The sequence below is a fragment of the Erythrolamprus reginae genome, chromosome 1 (assembly GCF_031021105.1).
Source record: "Erythrolamprus reginae isolate rEryReg1 chromosome 1, rEryReg1.hap1, whole genome shotgun sequence".
In the NCBI taxonomy this organism is placed as follows: Eukaryota; Metazoa; Chordata; class Lepidosauria; order Squamata; family Dipsadidae; genus Erythrolamprus; species Erythrolamprus reginae.
Window position 1 is genome coordinate 402,687,958 of NC_091950.1, and position 25,181 is coordinate 402,713,138.

Consider the following 25,181-nt stretch of genomic DNA (forward strand, 5'->3'; position numbering starts at 1 on the left):
ATTGGTTGATCGCTCTGACCGTCAGGAAGTTCCTCCTTATCTCCATGTTGAATCTCTCCTTGGTCAGCTTCCAGCCGTTGTTCCTCGTCCGGCCCTCTGGTGCCTGGAGATTAAAGTGATCCCCTCCTCTCTGTGACATCCCCTCTTATACTTGTAGACTGCCATCATCTTCCGCTCTGGCCCTCCTTTTCTCTAGGCTATCCATGCCCAGTTCCCTCAGTCTCTCTTCGTAAGTCTTGGTTTCCAATCCCTTAATCATCTTGGTTGCTCTTTTTTGCACCTTCTCCAGAGTTTCAATGTCTCTTTTGAAGTGTGGTGACCAGAACTGAATACAGTACTCCAGGTGTGGTCGGACCAGGGTGTAGTAGAGTGGTATTAAGACTTCCCTAGTCTTGGAGTGTATTCCCCTGTTGATGCAGCTTAGGATTGTGTTGCCTTTTTTAGCTGCTGCTGCACATTGTTGGCTCATGTTTAGTTGGTTGCCCACAAGACTCCGAGGTCTCTTTCGCAGTCGCTACTGCTAAGAGGGGTTTCTCCCAAGTTGTATGTGTGTCCAGGGTTTTTTCTGCGTAGGTGAAGGACTTTGCTCTTGTCGATGTTAAACATCATTTTATTGGTGTGGGCCCACTGTGTTAGTCTGTCTAGGTTTTTCTGTAATTTGAGCCTGTCTTCTAGGGTATTGGCTAGCCCCGCCAGCTTGGTGTCGTCTGCGAATTTGATCTCGGAGTCTTGGTGGATAATCAACTAAACATGAGCCAGCAATGTGCAGCAGCGGCCAAAAGAGCCAACACTATCCTAAGCTGCATCAACGGGAATACACTCCAAGACCAGGGAAGTATTAATACCACTCTACTACACCCTGGTCAGACCACACCTGGAGTACTGCATCCAGTTCTGGTCACCACACTTCAAAAGAGACATATTAAAACTCTGGAGAAAGTGCAAAAAAGAGCAACCAAAATGATTAGGGGACTTGAAACCAAGACTTACAAAGAGAGATTGTGGGAACTGGGCAGTCTACAGGTACTTGAGGGGTTGCCATAGAAAGGAGGGAGTCACACTATTTTCCAGGGCACCAGAGGGCCGGACGAGGAAAAACGGTTGGAAGCTGACCAAGGAGAGATTCAACCTGGAAATAAGGAAGAACCTCCTGACAGTCAGAGCGATCAACCAGTGGAACAGCCTGCCTGTGGAGGTTGTGAACTCCCCAACCCTGGACACTTTGAAGAGGAGATTGGACTGCCATTTGGCTGGGGAGGGATAGAGTTTTCTGCTCAGGCAGGGGGTTGGACTTGACCTACATGGTCCCTTTCAACTCTAACAATAAATAAATCAGCAAAGATGCCTGTGGGAGGACCTGAGTAAAGGGCATTGGATTGGGAGGGGGGGGTGTAGGTTTCAGAATAATTTGAGTCTAGTGATGATTATGAAGAAAATACCAAATTCTGATCCATCTAGTTTGATCGTTACTCAATACCTGAGGTTTCAGGTATTTCAACCAGCCTTGTTCTCTACTTACACCTCAAGTCCAAGATTGTCCCAAGAAACCTGGGAGTTTTAATTCTTACACATTTGGAGGACTGCAAGATGGAACTTGTTGCCAGTGGCTTTCAGATCAGATCTTTCTCCCCTCCGAAGGTGCTGCTGGCATATTCTCCTTACACTGCTTGTGCTCCACCATTATGCAATTGTTGCTTTTCTATAAAATCCCTTTAGCTTGACCTGGGATCCATCTAGGTCAGAGATGATGAAACTATGGCACGTGTGCCACAGGTGGCGTGTAGAGTCATATCGGAGGGCACATGAGGCATTGGGCACTGGACAGCTGCTTTTTGGCCTTGGGGAAGGCCGTTTCGCCCTCTGGAGGCTTCGGGGACGCTTCCTTGAAGCCCCTGTCACGAATGTAAAAGTACGTTTGAACTTTACACCGCGAGGTGACGTATTTAAGAGATCCAAGCATTGTTATTTCAAAACAAGCTTTCTTTTATTATAAAAGTAGAAAACAAAATAATGTCGTGATAGACAAAAGAAATCTAAAAGCTCACATCATGGAGTCTTAAGAACAACAGGGTCAAGCAGAACAACAAGATTAACTACAGTATGAGGAAGACGGAAATGACATAGGAGGATATGACATAAAATATGGGAGTGATTAATGACAAGGCACACATGTTAACTCTTTAATTACTGAATGTCTCTGTGGCTGGCAATATTCAGCGTGACAGCCCCGGAGTACGAAAAACAGCCCAATGTTCAAATCAAGTCCATTTTTCTGAGCTTAAAGGTTGCCCATTGGGCTGTTTTTTGCTCTCTGGGGCTTCAAGAAGCTTCCCTGCTGCTTCCAGAGTGTAAAAAACAGTACAATAGGCAAACCGGAAGTCCATTTTTTTGAACTTCCGTTTTGCCTCTATGGCCATCATTTTCACCATCCCAGGCTTCAATGAGGCCTATGTGCAGGGGCTGAAGGGGGTTTTGCACATGCGCAGAGGCAGCAGTGGGGGTGCGCATGTGTTGGGGAAGGAAATGGGTATGGGCATGTGCGCATGTTGATGTGCGTGCACAACCTTTGGGCACACGAACCAAAAAAAAAAAAGATTTGCCATCACTGAACTAGGTCATTTCTGTCTGTTTTAACTTCGGCACCAGCTGTCAGGCTGGCTTCACTCAGAATTTAGGAAAAGTAAACCTCAGAGTCCATTTTGAACATCAAAGGTCATTTTTACTACCGTAAGTCAGAAATGAATGCATCGAAAGAAAAGCAAAGTCTGAGGGAAAAGGCGCAACAGTTGCCCATTAGAAAATAACTTCAAACACCCCCTTGGCAATTCACCCAATCCCCACTGTTCATCTTCGTCAGGTGTTCTGAATCAGTCTGGAATCACCTTACTGTTAATAATAATAGCTTCTCAGATGGTTAATTTCAAACAAATAACATTTCTTTTATTTCTTCCACTTCAATCCTAGCAAATTACAGTTCCCTTACAGAGAAAAATACTTTCAGTTCTTTCAGACTGGAATGAAGGTTGTTTTTAATTGGCTCACTTACTGCTTAGAAACATTCTCTTATCTCTGAGACGGTTTCTGTTGATTACAAAGCAATACATCATTCAATTCAATTTATTAGATTTGTATGCCACCCCTCTCCGAAGACTCGGGGCGGCTCACAACAATATCATACAATAGAAAACTCACTTATCGGAGAGCGAAGACAATAATCGCCACCTTGGCTTGATTTCAATTTGACAAAAGCTCTTCTGCTTCCGTTCACTTCCGGAAGTGATGTCATTAATTAATTAAGTTACACACTCTAAAATAGCATCTCAAAGCTTCCTCCCTCCAATTTCTTCCATTCTTTTCTGCACCCTTCTGAACTTTGGGTTTATCCATCTGCTATCTTCTACGCTCGAGCTGTCCAAAGATACATTTGTCTGCATACTTTCATTTGACAGCTGGTTTGCTATCTCCTCCCCCTCACTAACTCCCTCTGCGTCTCTTAAATCAGGTAAATTGACAGCTTCCATTTCATCCCCATCCTCTGAGTCTGAACATTCCAAAGGCTGAAAGGGAACACACACATCAGCTGGACGCATCTTCACTGGTTCATCACACTTTTGGAATGCACGTCACTAACCCATCCCTTTATCACCCCTTCTCAGGAGAAACGAAACTCTCTTGGCCTTCACCAGGAGAAATGAAACTTTCTTTGGCTCCTCCAGCAGACTTCTCCCCTCCCAAATACCAACACCTGCCCCCCCCCCACCTCATTTCTCATGACAGCTGAAGCGCAGTGGAAGGATGAAACACAGCGAGGCTGACACCAGCTCCCCAAATCATCAAAAATATTCTTCTCACTTTTGCTACCGAATTCCCTTTGGGTCCCTATGTCCTTCCTCCCCCTCACTTATGGTTTCACAGTGTCCTGGAGAATCAAATGTTGTAGCGTTAGCCAGTTGGTGGCATTTTAGAATTCAGAAGAGAGACCTGCAAATTGGAATGCTTCCTTTTTTTTCCCGTTAAGAAAAAAAAAGGCAATAAATAAACAACACAGAAAAGTAGGTGTATTTGAAAATAAAATAATTTCAAAAGAATTTTTTCTAACTCTAGGTGGTCCAGTTATTGTGAGATACTTCTTTTGAAACAGAAGGTAACAAATTTTGGGTGCCGGGCTTATATTATGAGCATCCTAAAAAATCATGCTGGGGCTTATTTTACAATTGGGCCTTATTCTGAGGGAAATGGGGTACATAGAGTTGGTATAGATGTAGCCAGATCTTAAAATACCTAGATCATCCTTGTATAAATATAATTAGGAAAGAGACAATTGTTGGGGTGGAAATATGGGTGTAAAGACTATATGATATTTTTCGCGCCGAGATAACTGGAAACATGGAATTCTTGCACCACCTAGTGGAGGCTCGGCTCGTACCCCGAATTTGAACTCGGGTGTCGAACAGAAATTTTGCTCACGTCTCGGCTCGTAACTTGGAATACTCGCATGCGGAGCAGCTCATATCTAGAGGTACTACTGTAGTTTGTAGTAATATGTTACTGAATGACTGCCGGAACAGATTATCTGTCAGTTATGGAATTTATCCTAAGTCTCATAGAAACATAGAAACATAGAAGTCTGACGGCAGAAAAAGACCTCATGGTCCATCTAGTCTGCCCTTATACTATTTTCTGTATTTTATCTTAGGATGGATATATGTTTATCCCAGGCATGTTTAAATTCAGTTACTGTGGATTTATCTACCAAGTCTGCTGGAAGTTTGTTCCAAGGATCTACTACTCTTTCAGTAAAATAATATTTTCTCATGTTGCTTTTGATCTTTCCCCCAACTAACTTCAGATTGTGACCCCTTGTTCTTGTGTTCACTTTCCTATTAAAAACACTTCCCTCCTGGGCCTTATTTAACCCTTTAACATATTTAAATGTTTCGATCATGTCCCCCCTTTTCCTTCTGTCCTCCAGACTATACAGATTGAGTTCATTAAGTCTTTCCTGATACGTTTTATGCTTAAGACTTTCCACCATTCTTGTAGCCCGTCTTTGGACCCGTTCAGTTTTGTCAATATCTTTTTGTAGGTGAGGTCTCCAGAACTGAACACAGTATTCCAAATGTGGTCTCACCAGTGCTCTATATAGCGGGATCATAATCTCCCTCTTCCTGCTTGTTATACCTCTAGCTATGCAGCCAAGCATCCTACTTGCTTTCCCTACCGCCTGACTGCAATTGTCTCTATGACAATTGTCTCTATGACAATTTTCTTTGGGGAAAGCTATGGTAAGATGTACTACTATTAATAAATATTTTTTTAAAAATCAATGTACTGCCCTGCAGTGTTCCCTCTAATTTTTTTTCGGTGTGGGCGGAAAACTATAGTGTCTATATATATATATATATATATATATATATATATATATATATATATATATATATATATATATATATATATATATATATATATACATATATATATATATATATATATATATATATAATGTTTTTAGCTGAAATATATATATATATATAATGTTTTTAGCTGATATATATATATATATATATATATATTTATTTCCCTTCTATTTTATTGAAATTAATAATAAAACAAAACCAAAATCTATTACTATTAAAACTAAAACAACCAGCAAAAACAAAAACAAAACTATTAATAAATCTATGCTTTAAAATCCACTTAAATAGTTGAGTTAGTTTCAAACTAGATTTTGATTTTCTTTCTCTCTTTCTTGCTCCCATTCTTTTCTATCTGTTTCTGTCTCTTTTCCTCTCTTCCTCCCTCCCTCTCTTTCCCCCTTTTCTTCTTTCTCTCTCCCTCCCCCCTCCATCCCTCTCACTCTTTCCCTCTTTCTCATCCTCCTTTCCTATTTCTCCATCCCTCCCTTTCCTTCTTTCTCTCTTCCTTCCTCTCTTTTTTCTCTCTGTCTTACTCTCTTCTTATTTTTCCTGTCCTGCAACACCACTCACTCGCACAAGTATGTTTTTTGGGGCCAGAAGCACGGGGGCTTCCTGGGAAACTTTCCTTTTTTCCTGGGACCCGGAGAAGGCGGCCATCGGATTTGGGGTGAAAAGGCTCGGAGGCAAGAGCCCCGCCATCACCCCGAGCAATTCGCATAACGAAGTAGACTGCTGAGACACCGGGCAGTACCCATGGGAAGGTTGGGGGAATTACGACAGGGCGGCGGCCGGGCTTGGGCGGTGGGGGAACCGCGGTAGGCTGGCGGCTGGTTCTGGGTGGCGGCCGGCAGGCCGCAGCAAGCCGGAGAAGCCGCGGCGGCGTGGGTAGCCGCGGTAGGCTGGCGGCCGGGTCTGGGCGGCCGCGGGCGGGCCGCGGCAAGCCGGGGAAGCCGCGGTAGGCTGGCAGCCGGGTCTGGGCGGTGGCGGGCGTGCCGCGGCAAGCCGGCAGCCGGCTCTTGGCGGCGGGGGAACTGCAATAGGCCAGCGGCCTGGCCCAGGGCCCCCAGTCATCACCCCCCACCCCCCACCCTCGTTCCCACCCCCACCCCATGGATGCTTAGAAGGCCCGGCAGCAGACCGCGCCGCCAGACCCAGGGACCCCCAACGGTTTTCTTACCTTACCGGGCCAGCAGCTAAACAACCATTTGGCTCGGGGGGGGGTGTACGCGGAGAACATCTGGGATTTAAGGGGCGGGGAAGAAAGCGGGCCTATAATTGGCCCCTTTCTTTCCCGCCTTTACTTGAAGGAACTGTTGCTGCAAACTGTTGTTTACAGAGCAGCGGCAGTTCCTTTAATTTCAAATTCCGGCGCAGCGATTGGTCCTGTGCGCTGGAATTTGAAATTCCCGGGCTGGGGGTTAAAAACCTCTGCGCTATAGCGCGCTGCGCAGCTTAGTGGGAACTATGCTGCCCTGCTGTATTGATTATTGTATTTGGGTTGCAAAGGACATAGACTTCTTCATTGCCAGTCAGATAAAATTTTACTTTGTTTCCCCTATTCTCCTTTTAAAATTGCAGCTTGAAGAACGATAATCCTGTTAAGTGTGGAGAATTTGATAGCCTAGTAGAACTTGCAACCATTTGTGCCCTTTGCAATGATTCATCGCTGGATTATAATGAGGTGAGTTTTTTTGTTTATTAGCAATAGCATTAACAATCTTAGATTTATATACCACTCCGTAGTGCTTTACAGCATCTCTGAGTGGTTTACAATGCCAGCACCATTGTCCCTAAAAATCTGGGTCCTCATTTTACCGACCTTGGAAGGATAAATCAGTCATAAGTCCCATCAGGATCAAACTCTAGACGGTGGGCAAAGTTTGCCTGCAATACTGCATTCTAACCACTGCACCATCAGTGTTCATATATTATATATCAAATCAGGAAGAAACATATATGGTAGCTCAGCCTACAGTTCCCAGAAGAGCTTTTGCCTGGAGCTAAAGAAAATTGTGATTCAGATTGAAGAAGGCTTCACTTTTAAAACGAATTAGTCATTTCTTTTGATATGCAAAAATGAGTGTGTTGTAAGTGTCAATCTTAATTTTCAGGGGGGGAAATAGCATGCAAAAAAAAAATATCCTGCTTGAATAATTTTCTTGAAGTTTAAAAATAGAAAGATAAAAATCCTACAAATTAAGATTTTAAAAAGTGGAAAAAGAAAAAAGGGGGGTTTACCATTTCCAGTGTTCAAATAATATGGCGTTTTAAATATATTAATTAGAAATTGTTTTTTTCTACCTACACCAGAGGACATCAAACTTCAAACTCTCCAGAAGTTTGGGAGTTGAAGTCCACAAGTCTTAAAGTTGCCAAGTCTGGGGGCCCCTTGACCTACATGTTAAGCAGACATATTACTTCAGACTCTTTATTTTATTGGGGGGGGGGGGTTGTTTTGTTTTCACCATTGAGATTTGAACATCCTTCCTCACCAAATTAAAAGTAATCAAGTTCTAACAAACTAGGTTATTATTATTATTATTATTTATTCGATTTGTATGCCGCCCCTCTCCGAAGACTCGGGGCGGCTCACAACATGTAAAACAAATCATAAATAATCCAACAATTTTTAAAATGTTTAAAGATTTAAAAGACCCCATATACTAACAGACATACACACACGCATACCATATATAAATTAAACATGCCCAGGGGGAGATGTTTCAATTCCCCCATGCCTGACGACAAAGGTGGGTTTTAAGGAGTTTACGGAAGGCAGGAAGAGTAGGGGCAATCCTAATCTCCGGGGGGAGTTGGTTCCATAGGGCCGGTGCCGCCACAGAGAAGGCTCTTCCCCTGGGGCCCGCCAATCGACATTGTTTAGTTGACGGGACCCGGAGAAGGCCCACTCTGTGGGACCTAATCGGTCGCTGGGATTCGTGCGGCAGTAGGCGGTCTCGGAGGGAGAGGGAAAGACATAGAGGGAGGGAAGGAGGGAGAGAGAAAGAGAGCAAAAAAGAGAGGAAGAAAGAAAGAAAGAGGGATGGAGAGAAAGAAGGGAAGGAAGGAAGAGAAAGAGGGAGGGAGAAATAGAGTGAAATGGAGGAAGAGATTTTTTTTTGTCCAAACTTTTCTTTAGCCCCCCCCCGCCCCCCCTTCAGTGTTCCCCAGAATTTTGAAAACATGAATAATGTGCCGCGGCTCAAAAAAGGTTGGGAAACACTGGTCTAGAGCAGAGGTCTTCAAACTTGACAACTTTAAGACTTGTGGACTTCAACTCCACTGCAGGAGATGTATTTTGCTTTTGTTTTAACTGCATCTTCTCTTTCGGTTTCCAGTCCAAGAAAGTTTATGAAAAGGTGGGCGAAGCGACCGAAACAGCCTTGACCTGCCTTGTGGAGAAGATGAACGTTTTCAATACAGACACCAGTGGTTTCTCCAAAGTAGAAAGAGCCAGCGCCTGCAATACTGTGAGTAAGAGGTTGATTTCTCCAGGGTAGAAACAGAAGAAATTTTAGCAAAGTGTTTACGATCTTTAAATGGGGACTTGCAGGTCGTGTTTAACAGTGAAGCGCTGCCAAAAAATTTACTACCACACTACGGGCGGGGCTTATTTTGTGGGTGTGGCTTGCTGGCCATGTGACCAGGTGGGAGTGGCTTGACGATTATGTGACGGGGTGGCTTAAAGGTCATGTGACTGGCTTAAAGGTGGACAACTTGACGTCACTCACATCAAGGGTTTGGGTTAGAGTTAGGGTGTCTGGCCTCTCCTCGCCTCAAAGAGATACAATTTCCCTATCTATTTACTATTACTGAACATCCAAAATATACTATTTAATAATAATAATAATAATAATAATAATAATTTGAAAACCATCGGAATTGACAAAATCTCCATCTGTCAATTGCAAAAGGCCACTTTACTGGGATCGGCAAACATTATTCGCCGCTACATCACGCAGTCCTAGGTGCTTGGGAAGCGCCCGACTGGTGATAAAATACGAAATCCAGCATAGTGATCTCGTTTGCTGTGTTGTACTGACATAATAATAATTAATAATAATTTATTAGATTTGTATGCCGCTCCTCTCCGAAGACTCGGAGCAGCAGTGTATATGCCACATGTGTATATACATATTACACACAGGTACTCAAAAATAGATATTATCTACTATATAAACTGTATGTGTATGTACACATACGCACATGCATATACAGATAGGAAAAACATACACAGAGCCCAGAAGGGGAAAAAAAGAAAAAAATTCAATTTTTTTCCTACCGGTTCTGCGTACCTGACCGTACCCGTAGGAGCCCATCACTGGTGTTTAACCATAGTTTGCCCTATAAAAGCCTATTCCTAGCCAGGGGTGAAATCCAGCTGGTCCTAACAAGTTCTGGAGAACCAATAGGGGAAATTTTGAGTAGTTTGGAGAACCGGCAAATACCACTTCTGACTGGCCCCATAGTGGGGTGGGAATGGAGATTTTTCAATATTCTTCCCCACACCCACCTGTTGTGATTCAGCCTGAGGCTCCTCAGGGACCGGCTGCGTCTCTGCTGGATCCAGGCCCGGAGGAGGAGGACAGTGAACAGGAGGGGGAGGACCAGGCAGACGGGGGAGAGGAAAGTCAGGAAGAGGATGAGGGAGAGCAGCCTGAGAGCCCCTGGGAGGGGGCTCTCCCCAGCCAGTAGCCTGGCCTCATTGGATGAGGAAGCACAGGCTATAATTGACATGAGACAGCGACCTGCAGCTCAGAGACGGGACCAATTAGAAAGGTATTGGCATCACTGAATTGGCAACAGCTGGGTTTGGGTGTGGTTCTCCTCAGCAGGGTTTAAAAGGCAGGCCAGCCCTTGACGCCATGTGGAGCGTTATCAACTGGAAGTTCTGTGACCCTGCTTTGCTTCTCGGCGTCTCTGATCTTGGCTTGTGGCCTAGAAGACTGGAAGACTTGGGGGAGGCGTATGTTTGTTATCTCCAGCGTTGTCTTTGACAGCAAGAATCCTGTTTTACTTCATGGCCTTCATGAAACATCTTTGAAGTTTCAGCGTGTTCCTGTTTGTAAGGACATTTTCTGTTACCTGTGTTTGCTTTGAATTCTATAAACTGCCTTTGATTTTTACCAGTGTGTCTGGCTTCTCTTTTTGGGTTGGTGTTGGCTCCTGGAGGGACCCAGACAGAACACCACCAAGCCACAAAACCGGTCGCTAACCATAAACTATTGCCGCAGTTGTCTGCAGGGGAGAAACTAGGACAATTCCAGAGCACTAAGGCATTGCCAGTTGCTGTGTTAATTGTCGGTAACGTCCTTGAGGATTTGCATAATGGAAAAGCTGGATTTAACTCCAATAACTCCACAAATAATTAAATATTAAATTTGAGGATTTCTTGACATTCGTCGGTGACCCATTCGTGTAGTTATGCATACAATAATTGCCTTGTAAATATATCCAGAATTGTTTTTAACTCGCCAATTCTTTTTTTTTTAAAATATACTTTATTTATAAATACAAAGAAAGAAAAAAGGGAGGGAAGGAAAGGATGAACAGAAGAAAAAAAGGGGGAGGTAGGGAAAGGGGATGTAAAATCAAGAAATTTGGAAAAATAGTAACATTATACGTCATACATGATATACATCATAGCACGTAAATTCCTTAGTATCGTTATAATGTTTTTTAAACAATGTAAATAAACAATATCCTTATTATTACCAACTATATCTTAAATTATAGTAGTAAATCTTACATCTCGTTTCCAATAAATTATCAATTTCTAGTGCATGTATATATCTATATATATTAGGCAATAGTAGATAAGTAAAGATATTTTATAAAGGAAGAAAGTAAAGGCAGAGGGGTACGAAGATATTAGAGTTTATTTAGAAGCAGAAAAATTTAGAGTTTATTTTTTATTTTATTATTTTTATTTATTTATTTATTTTTATTCTTTGTCCAATTTGTTGGGAACGAAAAGAAAAGGAAAATCAATTCCTTATTGTCTGTTAGATCATAAATAGATAGACCTCTACATTGGGTGCAAAATATTCCTAGGCTATGTAACCAAGTCTCTATTTCAATGCCATAATATTTTGGCTTGGCAAGGAAGGTCTGGAGCTGGAATTGGCAACTAAATGGACCAAATGCAGTTGGTATGCCCTGGAGGTTCTCCAGAACCTGCCATTAAATTTTAGTGAGCACCAACTTTCAGAGCAAGAGAGTTCCATGAAATAAAAAGCAGAAGAGGGGTATAAAATTTTTGAAAGGCTTAATGTAGCTTTTCCCACCTGTTCACACTTAAAAAGAGCAGACAAATACAACACTGGTTTTGGCAACAACCAGCATTTCCTTTTGCCCAAAGAGAAAACAAAGCAATCCTTTCATTTTATTTTTCCTTTGGATCCTTTAGGGTTAAAAACAAATATAATACTCTGAAAAGAACACGCATGCCATACAGCAGTGATATCCAACCTTTTTTTCTTCGGATGACGAAAGAGTGTGGGCCTGAGCTGTTGTGCATGTGTTAGTGCCCACACCCATAAATCAATAACTGGGGAGGGCGAAAACAGCTTCCCCTGCCCCCAGGAGCCCTCTGGAGGCCAGAAATGGCCTGTTTCCCCACTTCTGGTGTGCCCAGTAGGCTCGTGTTTTGCCCTCCCCAGGCTCCAAAAACTTCCCTGGAGCTAGGGAGGGTAAAAACGCCCTTCCCCACCCCTCGGAGGCTCTCTGGAAGCCAAAAATGCCCTCCCACTGTGCGAGCCAAAAATCAGCTGGTTGGTACACACATGCACGTTGGAGCTGAGCTGGGACAATAGCTTGCGTGCCAGTAGATATGGCTCCTGTGGCATAGATTCGCCCTCACTGCCCTAGGGAGATACACCTGGTAGGACCACAAGAAGGGTCTTCTCTGTGGTGGCTTCCTCTCTCTGGAACATTATTCCCCCAGAGATTAGAATGACCCCCCACTTTAACACTCTCCCTGAAGACCTGGTTTTATTTTATAAAATCGCCACGTGCGAATAAGTGACAATATAAATTTTCTAATAATAATCAAATAATTAAAAATATGTTAGTTAGTTGCGGGAAAGATCAAAAGCAACATGAGAAAATATTATTTTACTGAAAGAGTAGTAGATCCTTGGAACAAACTTCCAGCAGACGTGGTTGGTAAATCCACAGTAACTGAATTTAAACAAGCCTGGGATAAACATATATCCATTCTAAGATAAAATACAGGAAATAGTATAAGGGCAGACTAGGTGGACCATGAGGTCTTTTTCTATGTTTTTATATGTCTCTTCTCTTAAGGGAACCAACATTGCTGCAGGCAAAGCTGTTGACGGAGGCTCCGTGGAAGCCAAAAACATCCTCCCAGAGCCTCTGTAAAAGCAAAAAATCAGCTGGCTGGCACACACATGCGCATTGGAGCTGAGCTAAGGCAATGGCTTGTGTGCCAACAGACATGGCTCCACGTGCCACCTGTGGCACCCGTGCCATAGGTTCGACATCACTGACATAGACAGTATATTTTGCATTCCAGACGCTACTCTGCATTTGTGATCTATGCATCTAGAACGGGGTGTGTGTTCCTACTTACCACCACTACTGGTGCAGCTCCGGGTGACTGGCAGGTGCATGCATACATCCAAAAAATCAGCAGGAAGTAAAATCTCATGTGAAGACACATGCGCACTTGAGATTTCTGTGATTTTTTTTTTTGCTTCCACACATGCGCAGAAACAAAAAATTGCCAAAATGTCACATTAGTGCGCACCCCTTTGCGAGATTTTGCTTCCTGCACAGGCGCAAAAGCAGAATCTCAAACGGGGACGTGCACGGGCACCTGCCAATCACCCGCCAATCACCTGGAGCTGCATGTGCAACTTCATTTTCGCTACCAGAGCTATGATGTAGCCCAGCGGTCCCCAAACTACGGCCCGCGGGCCACATGCGGCCCACTGAGGCCATTTATCCGGCCCGCGGGTGAAGGACACAACACAGTGTTCCATCTAATTTTCTATGAATAAAATGTGGTATTTTGTTAGTAACTAATATCAATCATCAAAAAAGTTGCAAAGTTTTTTTTCTAATTTTGTCATCCAGTTACATTCATTTTCTTTTAATTATATTTCCTCCTTAATGTTCCTTCAAAAAGTACACCAATTATATTTCTAACTTATTAACCATTATGCCAAAGTGCTTCCTTCTTTCTTTGTACATTTTTCTATAAGCCAAGAAAACCTACAATCAGATGTTAACAAAAAAAAATTAAAAACAAATTCACATATATGAATTTCAGACTTCTTCCCCCCCTCTAAATAGTACATTCCCATTTTGTTTTTTACTTTAAAATAAGGTATGTGCAGTGTGCTTAGGGATTTGTTCATAGTTTTTTTTAATAGTCCGGCCCTCCAACAGTCCAAGGGACAGTGAACTGGCCCCCTGTGTAAAAAGTTTGGGGACCCCTGGTGTAGCCCGTTCCGGTAGCAACCCGCTACTGATCTAGAATCACGGGTGAAATGCTCCCAGTTCACTTGGGCCTGTCAGTTGTCGGAGAGCCAGTCACGAAGGGAGCGTGAGGCTCTGCTCACTTGCCGCCACTTGGGTTCTTTTACCCTCTGTGCATGCACAGAACGCTTTGCACATGTCGACTGATATGCACGAGCGAATGGGGATCGTTTCACCCCTGTCTAGAATGCTTATCTATATCTGTACATTTGCTTAACAAAAATGTTAATATATATTGAAGGGCAATTTCCATGGTTGAGACTGATGGTTCCCTATTGTCATTTCCCTCCCTCCCCCCACTTTACAGGTAATCAAAAAGCTGATGAAGAAGGAATGCACCCTTGAATTTTCCCGTGACCGCAAGTCCATGTCTGTGTATTGCACCCCTGTGTCCTCCAGTCACAATTCCTCAAGCGCCAAACTCTTTGTCAAGGTAACAGTTGGCACCAAGTTCTCCTGGGGTGAAGGCACAGTTAGAGGCGCTGCTGCTGCTGTGGCTTTCGCAATGCCAGTGTTTCCCAACCTTGGCAACTTGAAGATATCTAGACTTCAACTCCCAGAATTCCTCAGCCAGCAAATGCTGGCTGGGGAATTCTGGGAGTTGAAGTCCAGTTATCTTCAAGTTGCCAAGGTTGGGAAACACTGTTCTATACAAATGGCAGTATGGTTAGTGGGACGCACATTGGCTTGGCAAGGATTGCTGCTACTATGGACTTTTTTTGGAGGCGTGTGTTCTGCCGGGCTCTCTGATAGGAGCCTCCCGAAAATTCAAGGATACAAATTTCAGACACACACACGTTTGAAAATTCAAAACAATGTTCTTTATCACAAAAGTCAAAATAAACTAAGCACTCCTTTTGTATTGCAAAGAGCACTCTTCCCAAAACAACCAGGTAGTCTGTACAATTTCCCTTAAGCAGTCATTAAGTACTTAGCAACCAGCTGTGGAGAAACTTCATACCCCTTCTTCTTCCAACGAAGGGAGACACACACACACTGCTCTGCTTTGGTTTCAAAGGCGTGAAAAAGCAACAAAGTCCAGCACACAAGATTCCTGACAAAAATGCAACAGATATTCTTCCACAATGGCCAAACCCACATGCTGCTATTTATAGCAGCAGCCCTAATTACTGGTGCCCCACCCAAACACAAGTGGCCTCCCTTATTTCCTGTAATATGTTCTTACTTGGTCTCTTCTACACATAATTCTGCGCTTGCGTGGGTCCAAAATGTCATCATCTGAAGCTATAGAAGATAAGGAAGATTGACTGCCTGGGTTGTGTGCCAAGCCCTCCTCTGCCGAGTCACTCCCACCTTCTTCTTCGTCCGAGGAAACTAAACTCTGACCTGATTCTGTCGGCAATAACACAGGCCTGTGACATGTTGAATTTTTGCCTGCATCCTCCTCCCATTCCCTGGGGCAGGAGCTGGGCCAGAGCCAACCACAACAGCATGGATCTTAGCAAAACGTTACAGAGCAATATCCCTGTCCAGGATCTCAGCCTAAAGGCCATGCTTTTTCCCCACGATGTTTCATTGCTCCATTCCATCTCTTCTTCTCCTCCATAGTCATTGTTCAGTCCTGATTACATGCCATATTTTTTGGAGTATAAGATGCACCTTTTTCCTCCCTAAAAGAGCCTGACAAATTTCCGCACAGCGAAAAGTTCTACATCACTGTCCTAGAGATTCTCTTAAACCCCCACTAGGGGGTGCTCATTGATTAGTTTTCAATGCAGAGCTTATTTGGAGAGGGAAAATGGGCATTCTGCCCTAAGGAATACAATAGAATAGAATTTTATTGGCCAAGTGTGATTGGACACACAAGGAATTTGTCTTGGTGCATATGCTCTCAGTGTACATAAAAGAAAAAGATACATTTGTCAAGAATCATGTGGTACAACACTTAACGATTGTCAAATAAGCAATGAAGAAACAATCAATATTAATAAAAATCTTAGGATACAAGCAACAAGTTACAGTCATACAGTCCTAAGTGGGAGGAAAAGGATGATAGGAATGATGAGAAAAACTAGTAGAAATAGAAGTGCAGATTTAGTAAAAAGTCTAACAGTGTTTAGGGAATTATTTGTTTAATAGAGTGATGGTGTTTGGGGGAAAACTGTTCTTGTGTCTAGTTGTCTTGGTGTGCAGTGCTCTATAGTGACGATTTGAGGGTATGAGTTGAAACAGTTTATGTCCAGGATGCAAGGGGTCAGTCAATATTTTCACAGCCCTCTTTTTGACTCGTGCAGTATACAAGTCCTCAATGGAAGGCAGGTTGGCAGCAATTGTTTTTTCTGCAGTTCTGAATGAACTACTCTTTGCAGGAATATACATTTATTTTTCACACAGCCCAGCAAATTGCCTTTGGTCTTTGAGTAGCGTGCACGACATCACATTCTCAAATGTAAGCTAATCAGATCACAGACATAAATTTGAAATAAAATAAACTTCCAAGTAGGTTGAATGCCTTTCGTTTCTTTACCGCTCACGTGTTTACTAATTTCCTAATATTCAAAAAATATTATTTTATAGACAATGCTGCTACCCTTCAAAAAGACCTTGATCATGTAGCAGAAAGGTCAAACTGGCAATTTCTAATCTTAACCAACAAATGTTCTGTTTTACCCATTGGCAAAAAGAATCAGAACACAAAATGCAAACTTCTAGATGAGTCTCACTCTGTCAAAGACCTTCGAGTACTCATAGTTAACGACCTAAGTGCTAGAGCCCACAGTAATAACATTGCCAAAAAGGCACTAAGAGTTGTTAATCTAATCTTACGTAGCTTCGTCTCTGGCAATATTACACGGCTAACCAGAGCTTACACAATTTTGAAATACGACTCACCTGTCTGGAATCCACATTGCATATTAAACATTAATACAATTGAGAGAGACCCGAAATATTTCACAAGAAGAGTCCCTCACTCCTCCGCCCACAAAGAAACGCCTTATTCCACCAGACTTGAAATCCTGGGATTAGACAATTTACAACTACATCACCTCCGATCTGATCTAAATGTAGTTCATAAAATCATATACCAAAATGCCCTCCCTGTTAATGACTACTTTACCTTCAACCGCAACAACACATGAGCATGTAATAGATTCAAACTTAATTTAAACTGCTCCAAACTCGAGTGCAGAAAATACGACTTCAGCAATAGCATGATCAATGCCTGGAATGCACTACCTGACTCTGGTTTCTTCTCCAAACCCCAAAAACTTTAACTTTAGACTGTCTACAGTTGACCTCTCTCCGTTTCTAAGAGGTCTGTAAGGGGCGTGCATAAGTGCATCATTGCGCCTACCGTCCCTGTCCTACTGTCCTCTTTTATCATTACTTTTTACTTATGTTATGTTTATACAAACTACAGTGTTCCATCGATTTTTGCGGGGGATACGTTCCGAGACCACCCGCGAAAGTTGAATTTCCGTGAAGTAGAGATGCGGAAGTAAATACACTATTTTTGGCTATGAACAGTCTCACAAGCCTTCCCTTAACACTTTAAGCCCCTAAATTACCATTTCCCATTCCCTTAACAACCATTTACTCACCACTGAATAAGACACTTAGTGATCCTGATATTTATAAACATAATTATTTATTAACAATAATTATTCTTTTGCAATAATAATGCTGATTGGCCGAGATTTCGGCCAATCAGCAATGGCAGACGAAAGTTTGGCAATGACGCATGACGTCATCGGGCGGGAAAAACCGTGGTGTAGAAAAAAACCCACAAAGTATTTTTTAATTAATATTTTTTGAAAAACCGTGGTATAGGCTATTTGCAAAGTTCAAGCCCGCGAAAATCAAGGGAACACTGTACTACTATCCTATACATGCTTGACAAATAAATAAAATAAAAACCTATAATTAAGCTTCATATACTTTAATATATGACTAGATGTGTTTTCATAGAACGAGTTATAATAGATATCTTACTTATTTTGATTGAACTCAAATTTAATTTTTTATAAATTCTTTCTTTATATATCTTTAGATGTGTTTTTTTCTTTTTTATATAGAAAGTTGTTATAGATATCTTTAAATATTCTCTGGTTTGATTCAAATAATAATGTTACTCTCATTCTTTTTCTGTATAATGAAGACTTCTACCCTGAGCGGAGCGATGGTAGCTCCTTTCTATGTTTTATGTTATGTTTGTTATGTTTGTCTTTGAAAAATCAATAAAAATATTTTATAAAATAAAAAAGAAAAAAGAAACGTGGTTATCCAATAAATGTTGTTTATTCATTAGATGAATAAACAACATTAGGCTAAGACATTTGGCGGGAAGGCCAAGTTTCACCCAACCCAAGATTTACAGAGTTTAAAATTACACATTCATTTTCCATAAGTCTCCAAGAGTTTACCTGCTTGATCTCCTTGGGTCAGTTTAGACCTTTTTTTTCTTTTCTTTCTCAAGGGCGCTCCGGAAAGTGTCATTGAGCGCTGCAGTTACGTTCGTGTTGACGGAAACCAAGTCCCTTTGACTTCTTCCATCAAAGAAAAGATCCTCTCCAAGATCCGGGAATGGGGGACTGGCATCGACACTCTGCGCTGTCTCGCCTTGGCCACAAGAGACCATCCACCTCGGAAAGAGGACATGCATCTCGATGACGCCAGCCAGTTTGTTAACTATGAAGTAAGTGGGTGAGAGGGTCTTAATAGGCCCTACCCAGGGCATCCTCACCACCCTTCATTTAATAACCATTCAAAGTTGCAACAACACTGAACAAAGTTACTTATGACCATTTTTACACTTGTACCTTTGCAGCATGCGATCAAAATTCAAATGCTTGGAATAGAATAGAATAGAAAAGAACAGAATAGGAATAGAGTTTAGTAGAATAGAATAGAACAGAACAGAATAGGAATAGAGTTTAGTAGAATAGAATAGAATAGAATAGGAATAGAGTTTAGGAGAAGAGAAGAGAACAGAGTAGAGTAGAGTAGAGTAGAGTAGAGTAGAATAGGATAGAATAGAATAGAATTTTTATTGGCCAAGTGTGATTGGACACACAAGGAATTTGTCTTGGTGCATATGCTCTCAACGTACCTAAAATAAAATATAAATTTGTCAAGAATCATGTGGTACAACACTTAATGATTGTCATAGGGGTCAAATAAGCAATGAAGAAGCAATATTAATAAAAATCTTAGGATACAAGCAACAAGTTACAGTCATACAGTCAACATGGGAGGAAATGGGTGATAGGAATGATGAGAAAAACTAGTAGAATAGAAGTGCAAATTTAGTAGAAAGTCTGACAGTGTTGAGGGAATTATTTGTTTAGTAGAGTGATGGCGTTCGGGGGAAAACTGTTCTTGTGTCTAGTTGTCTTGATGTGCAGTGCTCTGTAGCGACGTTTTGAGGGTAGGAGAACAGGAACAGAACAGAACAGACAGGAGTAGAATAGAATAGAACAGAACAAGAACAGAACAGGAATAGAATAGAATAGAATGGGAATAGAATAGAATAGAATAGAATAGGAATGGAGGCATCCAATGGCTTTGGCCTGACAGGGAGTTCATGATGGTGGATTGTAAGGAATCTTCCAAAAGGTGTATCTTTATACATTAGGAAGAAGGGTGGGCAATCTTTTAGGCAAAGGCTGTTGCAATCAAAAAGGAAGGCAAAACTGCATCCCAAATGAAAAAAACAAATATCCTTCCCTTGCAGAATTATCTACCCTTATAAATATAAACCAGCAGCAGATTATACTGAAAAGTTAAGTTTTTTAAAGACTTTGATTCAGTAAAATAAGTCTGACCTTAAAAAATAGTTTACACCAATATATTTCAAAAGGAATTGTGCAGGGATTTCTGAGGTTATTGCAGGGAGACACGTGGCTCCAAGGTTCTCCTCTTCTAGGTGTCAGATTCTAATCAACCTCTCAACAGAGTGGCTACTTTGACCTAGTTTTCTCTGAGGAGAAGTGGCACCATCTGAGTCTGGTTTGTGTTGGTTCAACAGCAGTCACCTCCACACAACATTTCCTTCCTTCCTTCCTTCCTTCCCTCCTTCCTTCCTTCCTTCCTTCCTTCCTTCCTTCCTTGGTGGGTTGGGTTGGGTTGGGTGGGTGAATTGGTTGGTTGGTTGGTTGGTTTCTATGCTGTCTTGCTACTGAGACTCAGGGCAGATTTTCCCGAGATCCAGAGTTTAGAACAGGGATCCCCAAACATTTTACACAGGGGGCCAGTTCACTGTCCCTCGGACTGTTGGAGGGCCAGACTACAAAAAAAACTATGAACAAATCCCTATGCATACTGCACATACCTTATTTTAAAGTAAAAAACAAAATGGGAATGTACTATTTAGAGGGGGGGAGAAGTCTGAAATTCATATATGTTTATGCTTTGTTTTTAATTTTCTTTTGTTAACATCTCATTGTAGGTTTTCTTGGTTTATAGAAAAATGTATAAAGAAAGAAGGGAGCACTTTGGCATAATGGTTAATAAGTTAGAAATCCAATTGGTGTTGCACTTTTTGAAGGAACATTAAGGAGGGAATTTAATTAAAAGAAAAGTATGTACCTGGATGTCAACATTAGAAAAAAAACCTTTTGCAACTTTTTTGATGATTGATATTAGTTACTAACAAAAGATCACATTTTATTCATGGAAAATTAGATGGTACACTGTATTGTTTGAATGCATGTTGAGAGAAAAATGTAAAAAAAATTACACACACATCCCAAAACAAGTCTTTTTTCCTCCGTCCCTCCATTCATTTCATTCTTCCTTCCTTGTTCCCTCCATTTCTTCTTCCTTCCTTCCTTCTTTCCTTCCTTCCTTACTTTTGCTCTTGCTTTCTTTCTCTCTCTCTCTCTTGCTCTCTCTTTCTCACTCTCGCTATCTCTCTCTCTCCCTCCTTTTCTCTCTCCCTCTCTTTCTCCCACTCACCCGCGGGCCGGATAAATGGCCTCAGCGGGCCACATATGGCCCGCGGGCCATAGTTTGGGGACCGCTGGTTTAGAAAGTAGAAAATCAAACTTTGGAAATGTTTATTCCCTCACTGCCTTTTGCCTGCAGACTAAGTTGACCTTTGTCGGCTGCGTGGGGATGCTGGACCCTCCTCGCAAGGAAGTGGTGTCAGCTATCAAGATGTGCAAGAAAGCAGGCATCCGTGTCATCATGATCACCGGAGACAACAAAGGAACAGCCGTGGCGATCTGCCGGAGGATTGGGATCTTCTCCGAGACTGAGGAGGTGGCTGACAAAGCCTACACAGGACGGGAATTTGACGATCTCTCGCCAGACGCCCAAAGCCAAGCCTGCCGTTCAGCTCGATGCTTCGCCCGTGTGGAGCCTGCGCATAAGTCCAAGATAGTTGAATACTTACAGTCGTTCAATGAAATCACAGCGATGGTGAGTTCAGATGATCCCTCTTCCTCTTTGGATCCTCCAGATTTACTTAGGGGTACTGGAAGGTAGCATGGCGGTGTAGATGAAAAGCACGATATAAATCAAATATTTATTTTGTTTATTTATTTTTATTTTTTATTTATTTATTCTGACCAATATACAATGAGGGTTTTAGAGGATATATATCTATATACACATAGTAAAATACATGATGAAGGTTATAGAGGAGATACTCATAGTAAAATATATCTATGAAATAATAGAAAAGAAGGTATAGTAATAGAACCTATCAATGAAAGAGTAGAAGAAGAGATATAGGAATAGAAGAAAGGTATAGGAGATATAGGAGAGCAATAGGACAGGGGACGGAAGGCACTCTAGTGCACTTGTACTCGCCCCTTACTGACCTCTTAGGAATCTGGATAGGTCAACTGTAGATAATCTAAGGGTAAAGTGTTGGGGGTTTGGGGATGACACTATGGAGTCCGGTAATGAGTTCCACGCTTCGACAACTTGGTTACTGAAGTCATATTTTTTACAGTCAAGTTTGGAGCGGTTAATATTAAGTTTAAATCTGTTGTGTGCTCTTGTGTTGTTGTGGTTGAAGCTGAAGTAGTCGCCGAAAGGCAGGACGTTGCAGCATATGATCTTGTAGGTAATACTTAAATCTTGTTTAAGGCGTCTTAGTTCTAGGCTTTCTAGGCCCAGGATTGAAAGTCTAGTCTCATAGGGTATTCTATTTCGAGTGGAGGAGTGAAGGGCTCTTCTGGTGAAGTATCTTTGGACATTTTCAAGGGTGTTAATGTCTGAGATGCACTGAATTTTTCGGAGTATAAGACGCACCTTTTTCCTCCCTAAAAGAGGCTAAAAATTTAGGTGTTTCTTTGAATGTAGCTTTTTTTCGCAGTCCTAACTAGCTACTAACAATCTTCCCAGCTGTTACCTTGTAGGTTATTTCATTGTTTCTCTCTGCAAAGAATGTTTTCCAAGCCCTAAGGCTTTTTTTCATTACTCTACTTGCTTAGAATGTTTCTTTCCAGTCCTAACCAGGTGCTAATGATTTTCCCGGCTCTTAGCGGCTTGCAAGCTCTTTCATTGTTATTCTCTCCAAATAAGGGTTTTTTTTAAGCCCTTAATTAGGGCGCAAACTAATGTGCTGAAACTGACCAGACTAAGGCTGCTAGCCAGATGAATACCTGGTAAGCAGATTTCCCCCCCTATTTTCCTCCCCCAAAACTAAGGTGCTCCTTATACGCCAAAAAATATGGTAAATTGGATTGCGTGTATTTTTCAGGTTTCTTTCCCCTCCCTGGGATGAGAATGTATCTATAGTCTACCTCAACTGTTTCTCAACTATAGCAACTTGAAGATTTCAACTTCAGCTGGAGAATTCTGGGAGTTAAAGTCCAGTTCAACATCAAACTGCCAAGCTTTAGTCTGGTGCTATCCAGATACGTTGGACTTCAATTCCCAGAATTCTTCAGCATATTGGCTAGGAATTTGGGAAAATCCTAATCCATCACATCTTGAGTGGGCTACCGTGTTTTCCCGAAAATAAGACCTTGTCTTATATTTGTTTTGAACCGTGAAATAAGCGCTTGGCCTTATTGGCCATCCACTCAAAAGCCTGATTGGGTATATTATTAGGGGATGTCTTATTTTGGGGGAAAGAGGATAGAGTTAGGGTTAGGGTTAAAATACCTGGTTTAATAACATATCAAAAAAATATAGATAGACTAATAGAGAATTGTCCAGCATTGCTATTTTGACAGTCTAAACTAGCTTCTGAGTTCATTTATCTTCTGATTTTCTGGAGGCATAAGATAGGCCAGTGTTGGAAATAGTTCCCAAACTAGACATTGAATTACGCAAATCTATCAGAGTTTGTTGCGGAAACTAAATCCAGAAAGGACACACAGGTAAACTGATTCAGCAACATTTATTAACTTCTTTATATACAATATAACAGATGAATTTACACTACCAGTAGCAGAGTTCTTCCAGGTGGTAACAAGTAGAGAGATCAGTTTCCAGTTCAGAGTTCAGAGCAGATTAATAAATCCAGACTTGTTTCAGTTTCAGTTCTCGGCATAGACTCAAATCTGTTGCAGTTCTCATTGGCTGACTTAGTTGCCATGCCTCTTCATTGGCTGACCTTGTTACTATGTCTCCATTCATCAGACCCCATTGGCTGATCTATTCCACTGAATGAATATTCATACTCTGACAAAATCTTTGGGCAAAATTAACTTTATTTTCTCTAGACTGGTGACGGAGTAAACGATGCCCCTGCTTTGAAGAAAGCTGAAATTGGTATCGCAATGGGCTCTGGAACAGCGGTGGCCAAATCAGCTGCAGAAATGGTTTTGTCCGATGATAATTTTTCTACCATTGTGGCCGCTGTGGAGGAAGGCAGAGCTATTTACAACAACATGAAGCAGTTCATCCGCTACCTCATTTCTTCTAATGTTGGAGAAGTCGTTTGGTAAGAGCATTAAGGCAGCCCTGGTCAGAAGAGGAAATAATGAAGTGTAGAGAAAATAGTTATGGGATTTGCAGATCCAGTTAGGTCCCACAGAGTGGATCTTCTCCGGGTCCCGTCAACTAAACAATGTCGTTTGGCGGGGCCCAGGGGAAGAGCCTTCTCTGTGGCGGCCCCGGCTCTCTGGAACCAACTCCCCCCGGAGATTAGAATTGCCCCCACCCTCCTCGCCTTTCGTAAGCTCCTTAAAACCCACCTCTGCCGTCAGGCATGGGGGAACTGAGATATTCTTTTCCCCTAGGCCTTTACGATTTATGCATGGTATGTTTGTTTGTATGTATGTTTGGTTTTACAATAAGGGTTTTTTAGTTGTTTTAGTATTGGATTTACATGCTGTTTTTTATTACTGTTGTTAGCCGCCCCGATTCTACGGAGAGCGGCAGCATACAAATCCAATCAATCAATCAATAAATTTCATATATCACAAACGTTGGATGTTCTGTGGAGATTTTGATGCTTTCTGAGTTTGGTGAAGTCATCAAAGGCTCCACCATTCAACTTTGGTGATGGACATTTTGGTTGGAGATGGCAGGAATGGGGTCCTGGAACCCTGGGGGGGCTGTATGTCCCGCCCAGTGAAGGGCCGCACTTACCTTTCCCTACCAGATCAGTCCCGGAGGTGGGCACATGCGTGGGCGGCAGTGGGCCTGTGAGAATTTGCCTCCGTGCATGCGGAAGCAAAGAAATCGTCAAAAATTGCCGCAATCTCACGCGAGGACATTCACACGCGCAAGATGTCTGTGATTATCGCCAATTTCTTTGCTTCTGCACATGCACGGAAACAAATTCTTGCACAAGGGATGTGGGGGGCCCGTGGAGATGCGCAGATGTGCACACATTGACATTTCCACTAATGGATCAGTGATCCCAGGCATACTGGGGGCAGCCGAATACTGGTCCCACCACTGGTTGGTTGGTTGGTTGGTTGGTTGGTTGGTTGGTTGGTTGGTTGGTTGGTTGGTTGGTTGGTTGGTTGGTTGGTAGGTAGGTAGGTAGGTAGGTAGGTAGGTAGGTAGGTAGGTAGATAGATAGATAGATAGATAGATAGATAGATAGATAGATAGATAGATAGATAGATAGATAGAGTTGAAAGGGACCATGTAGGTCATCAAGTCCAACCCCCTGCCTGAGCAGGAATCCTAAAGCACCCCAGCCAAGTGGCAGTCCAATCTCCTCTTGAAAGTGTCCAGAGTTGGGGAGTTCACAACCTCCACAGGCAGGTTGTTCCACTGGTTGATGGCTCTGACCGTCAGGAAGTTCTTCCTTCTAGGTTGAATCTCTCTTTGGTCAGCTTCCAGCCATTGTTCCTCATCTGGCCCTCTGGTGCTCTGGAG

At 42.2% G+C, this 25,181-nt stretch overlaps 1 protein-coding gene across 1 annotated transcript in view; it reads left to right on the forward strand.

Annotated features, from left to right (window-relative positions):
* ATP2A3 (ATPase sarcoplasmic/endoplasmic reticulum Ca2+ transporting 3) overlaps positions 1–25,181 on the forward strand; it is a 215,013-nt gene that overhangs the window by 175,192 nt on the left and 14,640 nt on the right. Inside the window, exons 10-15 of the mRNA XM_070735166.1 lie at positions 6,996–7,098; positions 8,756–8,887; positions 14,233–14,358; positions 18,364–18,582; positions 20,973–21,308; positions 23,570–23,790. Of these exons, the coding sequence (XP_070591267.1) occupies positions 6,996–7,098; positions 8,756–8,887; positions 14,233–14,358; positions 18,364–18,582; positions 20,973–21,308; positions 23,570–23,790 (1,137 nt within the window). The remainder of the gene's footprint in view (positions 1–6,995; positions 7,099–8,755; positions 8,888–14,232; positions 14,359–18,363; positions 18,583–20,972; positions 21,309–23,569; positions 23,791–25,181) is intronic.